This window comes from Cajanus cajan, chromosome 10, assembly GCF_000230855.2.
Source record: "Cajanus cajan strain Asha chromosome 10, NIPB_CcT2T_4, whole genome shotgun sequence".
Taxonomy (NCBI): domain Eukaryota; kingdom Viridiplantae; phylum Streptophyta; class Magnoliopsida; order Fabales; family Fabaceae; genus Cajanus; species Cajanus cajan.
The window spans coordinates 17,397,221-17,413,798 of NC_138526.1; the positions used below are offsets into that span (position 1 = coordinate 17,397,221).

Below are 16,578 nucleotides of genomic sequence, written 5' to 3' on the forward strand. Positions count from 1 at the left end.
CTCAAGTCAGGACAAAGCGCAGATATCGATAGCAATTAATGAATCGTGACCTTACCTCGTGACAAGAGCTATTTATACTGACATTTATGGGCCCAGACTTCCATGGGCCCTGTAACCAGATTACCAGATTAGGTAATACGCTCCTAATCGGCTTACGGGTATGCTTAACCCTTAATCCTTAATTATGGGTACATTCTTACCTCTATTAGTAGGAATCTGAGTTCATAGATCACCTGGTAGCCGAACGGCATTCGGTCACCTGGTTCGGTCATTCAGGTGCTGATTGGGTGTCGGCTATCAGGTGGCCGAGTGGCCGAACCAGGTGGCCAAATGGCCTTACTAGTACACTTATTATTATATAAAAGAATTTATGAGATCAGTCTAATAGTGGAGGGTTAACTCAATGATCTCGATAATTGTTGAACCTTTAGTTGGGAGTATTATTTTGAGACGATAAATGTGTAATACCCATGTTTATATAAATATTGATGAATTGTGTACTACTAAAATACTGTTTTTTGTTTAATATATAACTAATTACAAATTAATCTTGATTATTTTGCATATATTTGTTTTAACTTTTATGAAACTGTTTTTATTTTTTTAATCTCTAACTTTGAATATTTATATAAAAAAAATTATTTTCATTGTCTTTTAAATTTTTATTAAAAAATATTATTAATTTAAATGAAAATAAAAAATAAATCATCACTATATTATATAAATTTGAGTATTTACTCTAAAAAAAATATTTTAAAGAAACTTTGTTTTGACAGTAACTTCTCGTATATTTAGTATCTGATTTAACATTGACAGATTCTTGCACAATATTTGTTTAATATTTTTCACGAAACTTTTCAATTCTTGCCAACTTTTAATCTATGCACGTAACTCGAGTTGCTACTTGGCACGAACTTTCCTTCATCTTGAACAAACCCAAATCCATTTTGTTGAATTAATCTTCCTCCATTTCATTCATTTGTGATTTGTTTTTCATTGATCAATATCAAAGATGAAAAAATCACGTTGATAGAATACTGAAATTTAGAGAAACTAGCTCCCTTAAATAAAAACACCTCTATAAGACATCTCCGGTGTGGGTTGTTTATAAGTAATTTACTTGTCACATTAGCACTTTTTCTCTCTTTTTTCTTAAGCAACAGAGTTTCTACAAGCAACTTTGTTAAAATTTAAGCAACTCATTAACACTTAAACAATAAAAAGAGGTGATGTAACACAGTGGATTGCTTATAAGTAATCCAGGTTGCAGATGACCTATTGAATCACTTCAAACTAAGAATTCTACTTACAACATATAGTATGTGGAAAATTTTCAAAGAAGAGATTACATTTAAGCGCCTCAAGTTTTTTTTTTTTTTTTTAACTCTTATTTTCTTTTGCTAAATTTTTGTTTTGTTAGATTCGAGCGGTTTAACTGAAACCAAAAGTGCTTCATATTGAATTTGCATTTAAGTCAAATATTACATCATTAAATTCATATTTCATCATTTAATTGGTGTTAACTCCTCCCTAAAATAATTGGATATGTGAATTATCTTTACTATAGTAATTACCCTTTTAATTTCATTTGTTTAAAATACTTTTAATTAAATTTATAATTTTAATATGTTAATTACACCAAAATTTATGATTTATTTTACATTCAAATTTAAACAATATTTTAGACTTTAAATTCTTTAATATTTTTTTAATTTATATCTATTCATAAAAACTATAAAAAAATGAAAAAAAATTATCAAAAAAAATTGAATTTGAATTTAATATTTCAATTTCTACAATACACAAATGACTGTCTTTCTTATATAATTTAACTTTTAATAAATAAATAGTTTTAAATATATAAAAAAATTATTTAAAAATAATCATTTAAAATAATTACACTAATTTATATGAAAAGAGGATATAGTATTTAAAATTAATTAGTATTTCAATTTATGCAATGCACATAATAAGTTAATTTATAAAGTTAATAGAAGAGTGAAAGCATTTTCGTGCATTTGTATGTATTTTATTTAAATAAAGTAACTCTAATGTAGCAACAAAGACAAAGGAAGACTATGTTGGTGCCTCAAAAGTTATCACTTGAGGTAAAGGAGAGTGAGAATGTCTCATTCATAGACATGTATGAGGAGTATAAGTAGTAAGGCGATCCCTAAGCCTCTTAAGTTGTTGATTGAATTTTGTTGATGCCTATGTGAATGGTTTGAGATTGATGTTACTATATAATTATTGTTTTTATGATTTTCATGAATAATCATGATGAAACTCATGGTCTGAGATGTAGAATTATGAACGATGTGCTACATGTTGCCTCTTTGAGGGTTTGTAGGAGTTGGGTGTTTTGACTAAAATGAAAGAATTGGAGTGATTTGATATCATATGTTTGTTCAATGACTTATATACGACTGTTTCACCTATTGATATGGGGGAATGAAGGATTAGATGGATCTGGATGGCTTTAGTAGACACTGAATTGTGAGGTTTGCAATTTTGTGAAGTGCAAGATCTACGGTGGCATCGAACCCAAATTTAACACGATAAGAGTGATAACTGAAACTCTTCATGCTGGCATGGAGAGGATCACCCAGACGTGGGAACAAAAAAGATAAATATTTTAAAACTTAGACCAATGATTGACCTAGTAAAGGTACTGGGTCAATATATCATTAAGCAAATTGACTAGTCACCTATTGAACTGCATGAATCGGTTAAATAAAATATAATTTAGGTATGTGTGTGTGTGTGTGTGTTTGTGTATGACTTTTTCATAAATTTCAATTGGCACATTGGTAAAGAAATAATTCTTTTGTAGTCAGGATTATGGATCAAATCATACTGATGGAGGACCATCCTTAGAATTTCATGTAGGACCCATCACTAAATTGATGGCTAGGAGAGTGGAAGAGGATATGGGAGCTAACATTCCTAGAGACATGCTCCTCATGATTATAGAGTATTGATCATTCTCCTAAGCCTTGTTAGTATAAGATTTATTTTATTTTTATTTTGCCCTTGTCTTTAATTTTTTATTTTACCCTTGTATTTTGGGTACCTTAGACATATGATTTATTTTACTTGTATTTCCCATTTTATCATTGTATTTTGGGGTATCATAGATTATAGGATTTTATTTTATAGCTAGGGAATCATAATAAGGTGGGAGAAATGGCCTAGATGTGTTGTTTGGTGATTTTTGGAGTTATTTTGGGTTTGGAGAAGCTTAGGCCCAAAACAAGGGCACATAGGTTGCATAATCTTATTATGCACTTAGATGTAGCTTAGCCAAACCAAAGATTCCATCCTTGGTCACCAAGTAGGCGTGTCATTTAGGGTTGCATTTGGCATGGATTTGTGTTGCATTTCCTTCACATTTAGTATGGAAATGTGCACACATATATACCTAGTCGTCACCTTAAATGGATAGCCATGACCTCACATCCTAATCTATATATACCTTAGGCTATGCTTCATGTATTCACTTTAGAGTTTATAGATATTGAGTGAGCCTTTGTGCCTTAATTTCTTTCCTTAGTCCCTTGGCTATTTTCGACCAAACCCTGCCTATCTTCACCTTGAGTGAATTAACCCTAAGAGTGGCCTTCATCCACCATGAAGTGAGTCAAACCTTAGAATGCTTCTTAAACCTTCCATCAAACACCTTATCTCCATCATCATTCTTGTCCATCTTCATCATCCAAGGCTAGAATACTTGAAGAATCATGATCCTTGGAGTCAAGGAGACCTCCCATTGATAATTCTTCTTCATCAATGCTAGGAGGGTTTCCATAACATACTAGGTTCACTTTTACCATATTTTGCATTTCATTTCTCAATGTATACCATTAATGAACATAACATTAATCAGCCATGAAGCACTTTCCAATGTCTCAACTCTCAAGCCATGAGCTTGTCAACATTGGGCAGTGTGTCAATGTAAAATGCATAGTAATAAAAGTGTAAAAAAAAATTCAAAGTTCCACTCTAGTTCAATCTAAGTGACTAGTTTTCACTAGTTTATTGCCAAGTCCTATGGGTTAAAGTGGTTTACATACATATTTATTTGAATATAAGATCGAATTGAACATATAATCAAGTTTCGATTAAATTAGTTGAGCCAAATGGTCTAGTTTAAGTTTTAAAACTATGACAAATAAGTCTCTATCTTCTTGGTGTTGGGAAAGGGGTGTCTCTCTTGGTACAATTTGATGTCATTTTTCTAGAAGATGATATTGGACATGACTAGGATCACGCTTAGTGTATAACACTAAATGGGCCCATGACTTCTTAAAGTTGGGCATGGAAGTAACCATGTCGGGCACAAAAGAGATAAATGAGTAAATATAGAAAGGAAATAAGTATGATGAAAATAGATAATAAGAATACAAAAATGATAATGATAATGATAAGATAAGTCTAGGCAAAGGCTTGGCAATGGTGAAATCTAGCTAATGCTTGGTATTGTGTTGAGAAGTCCAGACAGAAAGGCGAGGCATGTCCTTGTTGCCACTAAAATTGCATTGTTGTTGTATTGAGAATGTTGTGTGGAGTTCATGAATTTCATGCATAATTTCTTTGAGATGTGTGACTTTATGCAAGAGGGTCTCTATGGTCTTCTACTTAGACCTTCGGGGCGTTATGGTAAGGAGTCCCTAATGAGTGTGGGGGCAACCACAACAAACTATAATGCTTCGACTAGATCCTAGTAGATCTTTTTATAGCATCTTGTTTTTAAAAATGATTAATGAATTAGAATAAATTAGGACTTAATAGAGAAATATTTTATTAATTAAAATAAATGGGAGAGCTCATTAAGACAATTGGGCTAGACTCTAGGCCCAACCTAGAAACTAATTCAAGAAGAAAAATAGAGAAGGGCTAGGTCATTAAGCGTATTTCTAAAAACCTAAAGTTCTCACAAGAGGAGACCTAAAGGAGTATATCGAGGGAGGAAAGAACTAGCGATGGGAGCCACCAGAGATGTTGAACCCTAAATGATTTTAATAATGAAAAATCCTTGGTTCAAAATGTTGGAAGAGTTATAAATAATTTCTATCATATTTGCTCAAGTATTTTAGATTAAATGTATTACACCTTCTAAGATATATTGTTCAAAAGGACACTTAAAAACATAAAACTATCATTGATTATCTTTGTTCCTTGATCGAAGTGCTCAAGATTTATACATTAAGGATCTTCAAGTATGAACATTTTTTTCTCATGGAAAGATACCTTGAGGAACCTAAATCATAGTCTATCTAGTAGAGCCTCCCATGCAGAAAGTCTTAGTTCAAATTCAACTTCTCAAAAGAGTGGTACTAGAGACCATGTTCAAAAGGTTACTCAAAAGCACACTACATTTGAAGGATATGCTGATAGCACTAGAATAAAAGTACAAGATGATGTCAACACTGCTTATAAGTTAAGCCAACTTCAACGGACCTATTTTGGAGTCTATAAAAAGAAAACCAAGGGAACTGTTTCAAGAAAGAAAGAACATTGAAAGTTATCAATATCCAATCTAGATAAAGTTATAATTACTTGCTTCATACTCTGTGATTCAAAGTTCTCACCATACACATTTGTAATTTGATCTCCAATAGAAAGAGTGAGAATACTTCCTCAATGGAAGCTCATATCCTAAGAGAGTCACATAGAAACCCTTATCAATTGATAAGGTTTCTCAAATTTGTAAACACATCATAGTTATGAGTTATGAGGGTGGTTTACTCGACAAGTATTGAGAGTTACTTAGCAATTGGCTAAGGGTGACTACAAAAATAATAGGGGAAATGCAATACGTGTTGGTGATTTACTCAACATGGGTTAAGGATTACTTAAATCTCTAAGGGGAATGGAAGGCTATACTGTGTCTAGTTGTAACACTTCAACAAGACAATGATAAACATCCCCTAGTTGAGGTGGTTCAAGGGGATCACTATTGATAAGTGGTCACTACATTATTCAATGAGGTGATCCCGTTCCATTACTTCTAGGTTATTCTATATTCTCAATGATGAGAAGGAGATCGGTATCACATGCATATAGAGTTAGGAGCATGCATTTTACGAGTCTTACATTATGATTATGTTTTATTGAGTGACTATATGATAAAGAATGATGAATAGAGGTATATTGATTGTCATTATTGATATAATTAAGAATGTTTGTTATTATTGATATGAGTGAGAATGTTTATGAGTATATAAGATGTTATTGAGGTATAAATGTGTATATATCTACCTTTATGTCTTGTATATGATGTTTATGGATGAGATGTATTCTTACTCCCTGTGTTTGTATATTTATTCTTGTGATGAATGTCATATACAGAATTAGAGCAGATACAAGAAGATATGTTTGATGAGGGAGAAACATATAAAGAGGGGTTATGCTTTGATAGTGTGACATTGAGACAAGGTTTTAATTTTAGTAATTGTTCAACTATTGAGTTTCTTTTTGATTATGTTTTATTGTTGTAACAATATTAATTAGGAGGTTGTGCCTTATTTTGGTTCAAATAATATTTTATGTTTTCTTTATTCAAGAAAGTGATGGATAAATTTTTGTTAACCTTTTTACTAATTATTGATGAAAAAGTTTTATATTATTATATTTATATTTATTTATTTATATGGGATAAAAAGGTGTCTTAGTGGTATCAGAGCCGATCGGTTCATCTGGCTAATATGTAATGTTTTTGCCATGTTCTATGTGTACTCTAAACTTGTATGTTTTATGTTGAGTGTTTTGAGTTATGGTGGGGAAGAACAATCACACTTTAGTTGTTGCCTTGTAGGTGATAACTCAGGTGATGGGGAAAACACCAACTAGTGGGCCAATTTTTGTCTTTGATGTTGTCTTAAATGCCTTTGAAAATTTCTGATAGGAGTTTTGTAGTTAACTTATATTGTTTTGCCTTAGAGTCAAACATATCTCTTTCTTGGTATGAATTTGTTATCTTCCAACCATGTCCTATTGAACTATTCAAATAAAACCATTATTGTTTTTGGCCAGCCTATCGAGGGTAAGAGTGAGGACTTTTTGGAATGTCAATCAAGTTAAGGTGACTTTGAAAGAGGATGTTCAGGTATACATGATGTTAACCTCCTTAAAATTAGAAAGTAAAAACTGTGGTGAGTGAGATACCCATAGTTAAAGAATTCCTTGAAGTATTTCCTAAGGATATGACTAGCCTACCACCTAAGTGTGAGATAGAGTTTACCATAGATGTTGTACCAGGAATCAAACCCATCTCAGTAGCACCCTATAAAATTTCTTCCTTAAAATTCTCTGAGCTTAAGAAATAATTAAAGGAGTTGTTAGATAAGCAATTTGTGAGGCCTAGTATATCACCTTGGGGAACACCCATACTTTTAGTGAAGAAGAAGGATGAAAGTATGAGGTTATGTGTAGATTATCATTAGCAGAATAAGGAAACCATTAAGAATAAATATTATTTGCCTAAGATAGATGACTTTATAGATCAGTTGGTTGGGATCCGTGTGTTTTGTAGGTGTTGACAAGGAAGAGGGAGCTCTAGATTTAAGGATAAATACTTTCGAATGGGGAAGGAATGATAGAATCATACTTAGAGGTCTCATCCAAAGGGAACCAATAGGTGTTGGCTAGGCTAGGAGGATCCAAGAGGATTAGGCTCATAATGAGGTTAGTGGGCATAAGCTCATATTGAGTTATAGGCTATTAAATATATAAGCCCAATATCTCTTGTGTACTTGTGCATATTATGCTTATTTTAGGCCTTGTAAGGAATTTTTCATATATTTTCTTTAATGTGTAAATATTTGACCTAGGAGGTATAATTAATTTTGGGGTGTGGATTAACATTTGAATGAGTTAAATTACTCATGGTGGCCGACCATGAAGTGGCACACATAGAGTGATTAAAAATCAATTCAAATGGTAACAAATTAAGTAACACCTTCCTTGTTTGCCACATGCCATTGTCTCATAGGCTCATTTAGATCTAGGAGCACGTGGTGCACATGGGAGGTTGGAGCCAAAATTTGAATTCAAATTTAAGTGCCTAAACTGACTATAATTAAGCAACCATGATTCCTTTTGAATCATGGTTGGCCTAGCTTGCTCCATAAGCTATTTACTCCTATAAATTTTATTTTCTTGTAATCTCATGACACTTTTGAGCATTTGATAGAATCAACTTTGGATTTCTCTCTCAAAGGTCTCTAGATTTTCTCTAAGGAGAACTTATTTCCTTGAGTTCTCTCATCAAGGAAATTCTCCTTTTGGCAAAAACCTCATTTCTTGCTTATCTCTCACTTGATACTGTTGCACTCCTACCTCTCTACCTTTTGTTGGTTGCTTTGATGTTTTTAAGTCGTGGATGAAGATTGAAAAGCTTGGAGGCTTCCTTGAAGAATTTGAATTCCAATTAACCATGGAGTTTCCATTATATTCTACAAGGAAGGAAGACAAAACAAGCCTATGAGTGAAGGTCAACGGTCATCATCATCAAGCAACTATATAAAGTAGCTTGAAGACTCAAAAAGAAGAGAGAACAACTTCAATTATTCTATTCATTTTTTCTTTCTATGTAAAGCTTTGTACTTAAAAGTTGTATCACGTCTTATACGAAAGACAAAACAATTGTTATCCTTACCCAACTTTAACTTTCTATTTTAGCTTGAAGTCTGAAGAGGCTTTGTTGTAAAAAAAATACTTGGTTTTGAAACCTATAAAGGCTTTGTTGTTCAAAGAATATTTGGGAAGTTGGTTGAAGAGGCAAGTTAAAGAATACATAGGTTTAGTTAGAAATGACTTGTAAAAAAATACTTTTATCTTTGTGAAAGATAATAGACCTTGATTGAATTGATCAAGAACATAGTTAAGACAAATTAATCTAAAAATACTTTGTGTTATTACTTCATTATTTCAAAAAGTGAGTTTTAAATTGACAATATTTAACTTTTCCTTTATAGTGTCTTTCTTTTCTCCACAAAATGGAACCAAATGGAGTAGTTGAAGAAAACAGTGGTGTTTGAGTTCATACTTATCCAAGAGCTAATGTGTAAGTAAGAACATCGGAAGCTCTACAACTATAACTATTAGATAGGGTCAAGATGGTATGCAATACAAGCATGAAAACTACACTAACCTCCTTGCGAAGGTGTCGAGTGACCCTTAGTAGTAGGGTGCATTGCCAAATCGAAGAAAAGTTAGGTATTGTGCCATCAGTAATGTATATTTTCCAAGAAGTTACAAACAAAGCATACAAAAAAAAAAGGGAAAAAAAGGAATAAGGAGGGTTTAATCATCACATATATGTATTATCAAACAACGAGATATAAAGGTCTCTACACAAATAAAGTAATCGCTTCATAGTAATCCTTTGGAGTATGCAATGCAAAATGAAATCTTATCATTCCTCTAAATTATAATAATTCATACCTAATACTTCAATTTCATGGGTCCAAAATTATCTTTGATAAATGATAATATAAAATGATTTTATATTATTTAATTATAATCTATTATACACTATAAGTGTAATGACCTTTGCAACAACCAATTTCAATTAAAAGTCACATACATCATGTTTTATAGTTGATTGATTATATAAAACTTTTTATATTAACAATATATCACCATTAAATTCAAATTATATACTATAAATTTAAAATATAAGTTATGTATTTTAAAAAAAAAATCTATTTGTAAAATTTTTATATATAATTTATACATTATAATATTAAATATATTTATATGTATAATTTATTATAAATTTTAATTATATATAATTACTGTGTATAGAAGAAACTAAATAATAGTAAAATATTAATAGGTAGCAATAAAATCTGATTTGGCGGTTATTTTTCAAGTGATACCGGTAAGCGGGTACCCGTATTAAACCCGAAATATCGGATTCCATAACCGAACTATTAAAAGCGCACGCAGCTGCGAATAAGACCCAAACACTATTCTTCTTCTTACTCAAAGATTTTCAAATTCCCTTTCACTCGTTCATTTTGTAACGCTACTATAATTAGGTTACCATTTTACTTTTATTTTCATCTTCACCTGGTTAAGCCCTTTTCTGGTTTTTCTTGATTATTACTATTGTTTTCGTTGCTTTCAGGAAAATGCCGGATGTTCAAGTCCTTGTGAATGATTTTGTGAATCTTCTCAAGAAACGGTATTTTGTTTTCCTTTCTCTGGTGCTGTTTGAATTAATTCAGTGAATGGTGTATTAGGGATGATCATGTGACTTGAGGTTTAGGAACTGACTTTTTTTTTTTATGTTTATGTTGTGTTTGTGTGTTTGATTTGTTATTTTTGTGATTTCCATTTATGTATTTTGTTGTTGTGTGATGCTAGTAAAATTGAAGGGTCTCAGGCCACAGCAAAGCAGACAGCAGAGTTGCTCCGGTCAGTGATTTCGCAGCAGCGGCTGCCACACACAAACCAAGCCACAGCTCTGCTTAATGCAGTAAGGGCTGTTGGGGAGAAGATTATTGCTGCTAATCCCATTGGTATATCAAGTTTTCATCCCTAAAATATTAGATATGCATTGTGTGTGTGTTTTTTTGTCTATGGATATGGATCGTTTAGTGTCTTAAAACTGACAACTAATTACTAATCTGCTGTTGTAGAATGGGACTTCTGCTGGTCAAATATTATTTTAATAAGAGATTAGCGATTTTGGTGTTGTGTTTAGTGTTTTTATAACTGTTAAAGTATGTCTTTGTGTTTATTTGCTTCCTTATCAAATTGCCTAGTTTAGTAGTTCTACTTTTATTGAAGGATGTTTTACAGTCGCATGCACTTGCACGTGCTTGTTGTGATTTGGTAATTGGGATTGATTTATTGTTTGCATATTATAACATGTTATATATGCAATTGCAGAGTTGGCTGTGGGAAATATTGTCAGGCGTGTTTTGCACATTATAAGGGAGGAGGATCATTCCCTTGCAACAGCTGCTATGGCTGCTTTGGGGATGTCTGCTGGAAGTGACGATGAGGATGATGTGGAGCGAGATGATCATCCTGTTTTATCTGCTGCTGCTGTTGCAGCTGCTGCAAGAAGTACCTTGCGTCCACCATCATTGCAAACTCTTCTAGAGGGTGTGACTATTTTATCTCCTGTTCCAGTTCCACCAACACCTTCCTCAGGGGGTGAATCTGAGGGGAAAAGTAGATGTGAGTATGGCATGAGACTATTGAGATTGAGATTGTTATAACTTTCATAATATTTTTCATTATGTATTCTTTCTTGTTTTTTTTATTAAAGAAAATTGGATTTTGTATATCTTGATAGTTGATATGCCAAAATTCAAGTTTAAATGCAATGGGGAAGTTATCTTTCTTTTTCTCTTTTCATTTTATTTTTTTTTCTGTAAATTTTTATTCTAAGACACAAAAAGGTATTCTTTTAGATAACTTTCATCAATGAAATTAATGCTAAGATCGTAAGGTGCAATAAGTATTTATTTTCTTCTCATTTTTATAAAAATATTAGATTGCTTCATTGAAATTACGGAAATTTTCTTGGTTGATCCCTGTGATTATTGTATAATATTTGCTCCTTGTTTCTGTGGCGCATTTGATGATGAAATGGTTGCTGTTCACCTGCATTTATCTTTCCGAGTTTGAATTTTGCCTTCCTTTTTGTAGCTGTTGAAAAGAGTTCAAAAAGTCGGAAGTTGAAGCATGATGTCATTGAAGCTGTCAATGAACTTATTCAAGACATAACCACGTGCCACGAACAAATAGCAGAGCAGGCAGTAGAGCTTATTCATCAAAAGTTTGTTTCACTCGAAACCACTCTCAAGATATATTGTTTATCTCATGCTACTTTACACTGCTTGTTTGAGAAAATGCCTTACAAGATCCCCAAAAGCCAGATTGATACGTGATTGTGAAAAAATTGCTAGGAAATCTTTACATATTTACATGAAAATTTTGTTCATCTTGACTAGAACATGCTCTTTTCTTTTTTTCATCAATATTAAGGCAAGGCAGTAGTAGTAACACTTCTTGCTAGTAATCATAAATAGGCATTGCTAAAAAATTTCAATCCCCCAAGAATTCTCTTCATGGTTGATTAAAAGCCTTTCTTTTGAGTGGAGAATTATTTACCATGTCATATAGTGAATATTACACTATAACTATTTTGAGATGAGTTAAATTCTTAAATCACAAACTAAATTGTTGTTGTTATGTAACACTTAGATAGGGGAGGCAATGTGTATGTTAATGTCTGATTCTTTCGTTTTTAGTTCTTTCTACATTATTTTGATTGTACGGAAAGATTGGACTGACATTGGCAAAGATATAACTGATAATATCAATTAATTTTTTGTTTAATTATTTATATGGTTGAGTTTAACTAGCTACACTTCAGTTAAAGCTTCCCTTGTAGGCTGTTTCAGCTCTTTTTATTAGCATTCTGTGGGGGCTGCATTACCTTTATTTAGAACCTGCCGTATACTTTGAAAAGTGCTAACAACAAATTCTATAGCACACTCTTTTCTATTGATTGAAATTTATCGAAAATCACAAATTTGGTTGGCCCCACTTCTCATTTAATGAGTCATTGTCCTGATTTCGTAGTTTTCATTAAATTTTAACCAACTGTAGATTGTGTTAGAAAGAATGCGTTAGATAGTGTGTTACTACACTTCTCTTACAACTATTTGTTGACATAATTGGTCAAAGAGTAACTTTGAAGTACATAATATTAACTTAGAATATCATGCATATATTTGAAAAAAAGCCTTGTAATTTACAACATCAAACAGCAAAGTCTGCATTATTTTACCTTTCTGAAAGTAACTCTAACATAGTTTATTGCTTCTTTTTTTTTTTTTTTATTGGGGAAATGAGTTGTTTCATCCATACATGTTTTCTCGAATCGGAGGCTGTTTCCTGTTGCCAAGGGTTGCTTGATATACGTGGCTAACATTATACATATCCTGCTCTTCTATTATTTATTTCTTACATCCCTCGTCTTAAATAACCGAGGCAAATGTTATTCTGTTGATTTATTTAATTATGTCTTGATTTTTTGATTTTACTCTTTCTTAAATAAAAGAAATCTATTATTCTTTTTCTTAGTAGTTTTCACTGCTACTTTTCAGTGTGGTAATATTAACGCTAGGCAGTTCAAAAACTGTGTTGGAATTTCTTTGTGCTGCAAAGGATAAAAAAAGATCATTTAAGGTCTTTGTTGCTGAAGGTGCCCCAAGGTTTGTGGTTATGGCTAATTAACATGTGCGGAAGGCATGATCATGGTTTATTAGCAATGTCTTTTTGTTTTATTGGATTCTTCTAAAAACCATTCAATGTTGACTGCATATCCAATCAGATATCAGGGGCAACTCCTTGCAAAAGAATTGGCTGATAGAGGCTTACAGACCACAGTAATTACTGATGCTGCAACTTTTGCTTTGATTTCTCGAGTGAATATGGTATGAGAAAATCATGGTGGAAATTTTGGAATCAAGAGTCTTGTGCTGAACTTAAACTGATTTCAACTTATCGTTGTATAGGTTATTGTTGGAGCTCATGCTGTGATGGCTAATGGTGGAGTAATTGCCCCTGTAGGGTTACATATGGTTGCACTTGCAGCTCAAAGGCATGCTGTTCCCTTTGTTGTACTTGCTGGGAGTCACAAGGTAAATTTTTCACGTATGATCTATATCTCCCTCACATATGTCATGTTATAGAAAACAAGAATTCTTATGACTTACGATGTCCCCGTAGTTTCTTCCCTGTGCGGTTAAATCTGTTAGAGTGATAGTTTACTGCCAAATCTGTGTGAGGCAAAGAGTTTGATTTCTTTTACACATATAGACATGAGAATTAGTTATATGTCTGAGTTGAAAGTTGATTCATCTAATAAAGGAATACTGTTAGTAAATTAAAATATAAGAATCAATATAAATATAATTATATAAATATGTAAACAGTTCAGTATTTGCAAGATATTTTACTGAATTTTCAAAATGAATCACCAAACAGTATTCGATAGTTCAAACCAAGTTTTGGCAACATAAGTATGATTTGATTTTAATTCAAATTGATATATGACATTAGTTTTAAATTCTAAACAATTTTGAACCCATTTTATAGAGGACAAGCATAAATATATTTTAACTGGGTATGAATAGTCAACCCAAAATGGTCCATAATCATTACATGTTTGTCCTTGTTCAGGCTATTTAGACAACTTATTTTGCATTAAAATTGTGATGAGGAAGAATTGATAAATGATTTGAATCACTTAGGAATGTATATAAATAAATAAATTAATCATTGAAATAGATCCAGTATTTTAAAAATTGGCTCAGATAGGATGAGGTAGGGCTTGAACACACGCACATGACGTTATTTGAAAGCTTTTAGACCACTGAACCATTGATCTTTCCTAGCCATTCATGACTTAAAAAAGATGTCTAAATATAAAATTATATATTTAATTATATAACAATTCTGGCTTATATTTGTTGGTTTCCCATGTATTTTTTCATGCAAAACAAACAGTAAAAGTAAATTTTGGACAAGATGGGACTTGAACCCAAGTGAATGTGATTATTTAATTGAAAGTGTGGCGAGAGTGAGAGCCTTATTCCCCAAGTTATATATTTTATAATTTATATTATTGTAGATTATTCCAATTCTACAAGTGAGAGAATCCAATTTCATTTTCTGTTTTAAAATATTGTACAATCAGAAATTGAAGGTAATGAGTGTTTTCCGAAGTCAGTTTAATTATACTCCGATTGGCTGACCGCTGATGTATGGCTCTGATTTCTAATGAATGGATGTTTAGAGTCTGATATTTCCAGCGGTGCAAATTGGTTTTCCCGCTGACACTCTTGACATAATGATGTGATCTGTGGAGATTGGAAAATTAGAATTGAACAATATTTTGTATGATGATAAGGAAATAGCTTCTTCTTAGTTATTGATTCAGTTAAGATGTGTCCATACTGTGATAGTATTACTAATACACATAAAGGCAAGGCATTCACATGCTTGTAAGGAAACCTTGGTGCCTTAATTATGTTGGGAATTATATTGTGATCTGATGTTTCTTGTCAGTTAACTAACTATTTGGCTTTCATTGAAAATTCATTTATTTTATTTACAGATGTGCCCGTTGTATCCACACAATCCTCAAGTCCTACTGAATGAGTTCAGATCCCCATCCGAGCTACTTGACTTTGGTGAATTCTCAGATTTGTTGGATTATTCAACTGGTGCTGGTTCTCTTGATGTTGTTAATCCAGTATTTGATTATGTGCCACCAAACCTTGTTAGTCTCTTTATTACTGAAACGTAAGTTAAACTAGAATTTAATTGATAAACTAACTTGCCTTCATCACTGATTTGGGAAAGGGAGTATACTAATCGTATTTTCTTTTTCATACATTCGCTGGTTTGGAAATACTTCTTCTCAGTGGAGGGCATAACTCGTCATATATGTACCGGCTGATAGCTGATTACTACTCTGCTAATGATTTGGTAATGAAACAAACACCTCCTACAGGGTGTTGAGTTCAGCTACCCCAATTTTGTCCTATAACGGTAAGCAATCAATTAATTTTTTGTATACTGCATTTTGTATCTTATTCTATTGGTTGAGAGGACCGTTAAAGCAGTCTTATCAATTTTGAAACAAAACATATGCGTTGAAGTTGTTCGTGCATAGTCAATGGGACAAGTGCATTCAACCCACATACTATAATGATCTGGATTTCTTTCTTTCTATAATTCTCTGCTGCCATCTTTGTTTCACCGGTCTTCATTCTTTAAGAACAAGGGCTAATTTTTAACAAGTATTTTCATTAAAAGTTGAAACATGCAATTCTTTAAATGAACCATAGTATTCATGACTTTGGTGAATATATTATTATTGTTGTTGTTATCCATTATAAGGCTTTCGTAATCATGTTTGCAACGAATTTTCTGTTTCAAAGGAACACCTGTTTAGTGACATTTCGGTCCTCAATTTTCAGGTTGATTGTGATGTTATATGAGGAGCCGTGAGCCAGTGATATATGACATGACCCTTTGTGCGATAGAAAATAAATCGTGTGTAAATGACATGGGAAAATACCAAGGGAGACAACGGAAATTCAATTTTTGTGGTTGCTGATTTAACTTTTGTTCCATTCGTGGGCAATCGAGGCTAATAACTAGTTTTTTTTTTTTTTTTACTGCACACCGTTGTTTACTCAGCAATGATAATACATAATAGCATAGTCTTTTCACAGAAACATATTGTATAGGAAGCATTTGTTTGCATAATATTACATACAGGAGTGTTATTTCTTTGAACACGTTTGTTTTGTTTTTATTAATTTAAAAAATATTTTTTTAATTAAAAAAATTGACAATGAATGAAGAAATGTGGAATAATTAGTGGGAGGATGTAATAATTATAAAAACTAACTTTTATTCTCACGAGAATATAAGATATTATTAATGTTTTACCATAGAAATGAGAAGCATGTGAAATATGAAGGTTTTATATTCTTAAAAAGAAAGCATGTATTAAAATGCCTTTCTATATCT

The 16,578-nt window shown here is 32.2% G+C and overlaps 1 protein-coding gene across 1 annotated transcript; it reads left to right on the plus strand.

Moving 5' to 3' along the window:
• The first annotated feature begins 9,918 nt into the window (after nt 1-9,918).
• On the plus strand, nt 9,919-16,341 carry LOC109817152 (uncharacterized). Its single transcript, XM_020382366.3, has 11 exons — nt 9,919-10,046; nt 10,136-10,192; nt 10,375-10,529; nt 10,903-11,196; nt 11,671-11,800; nt 13,137-13,244; nt 13,364-13,466; nt 13,548-13,673; nt 15,152-15,339; nt 15,462-15,588; nt 16,020-16,341. The coding sequence occupies exons 2-10, from the start codon at nt 10,140-10,142 to the stop codon at nt 15,556-15,558; spliced, it is 1,254 nt and encodes a 417-aa protein (XP_020237955.1). The 5' UTR covers nt 9,919-10,046; nt 10,136-10,139; the 3' UTR covers nt 15,559-15,588; nt 16,020-16,341.
• The last annotated feature ends 237 nt before the right edge of the window (nt 16,342-16,578 follow it).

Coding starts and splice junctions, on each gene's coding strand:
- LOC109817152 (XM_020382366.3), top strand. CDS start 10,140: ATGCCGGATGTTCAAGTCCTTGTGAATGATTTTGTGAATCTTCTCAAG. Junction 10,193..10,374: donor GTGAATCTTCTCAAGAAACG/GTATTTTGTTTT, acceptor GTGTGATGCTAG/TAAAATTGAAGGGTCTCAGG. Junction 13,674..15,151: donor TACTTGCTGGGAGTCACAAG/GTAAATTTTTCA, acceptor TTTTATTTACAG/ATGTGCCCGTTGTATCCACA.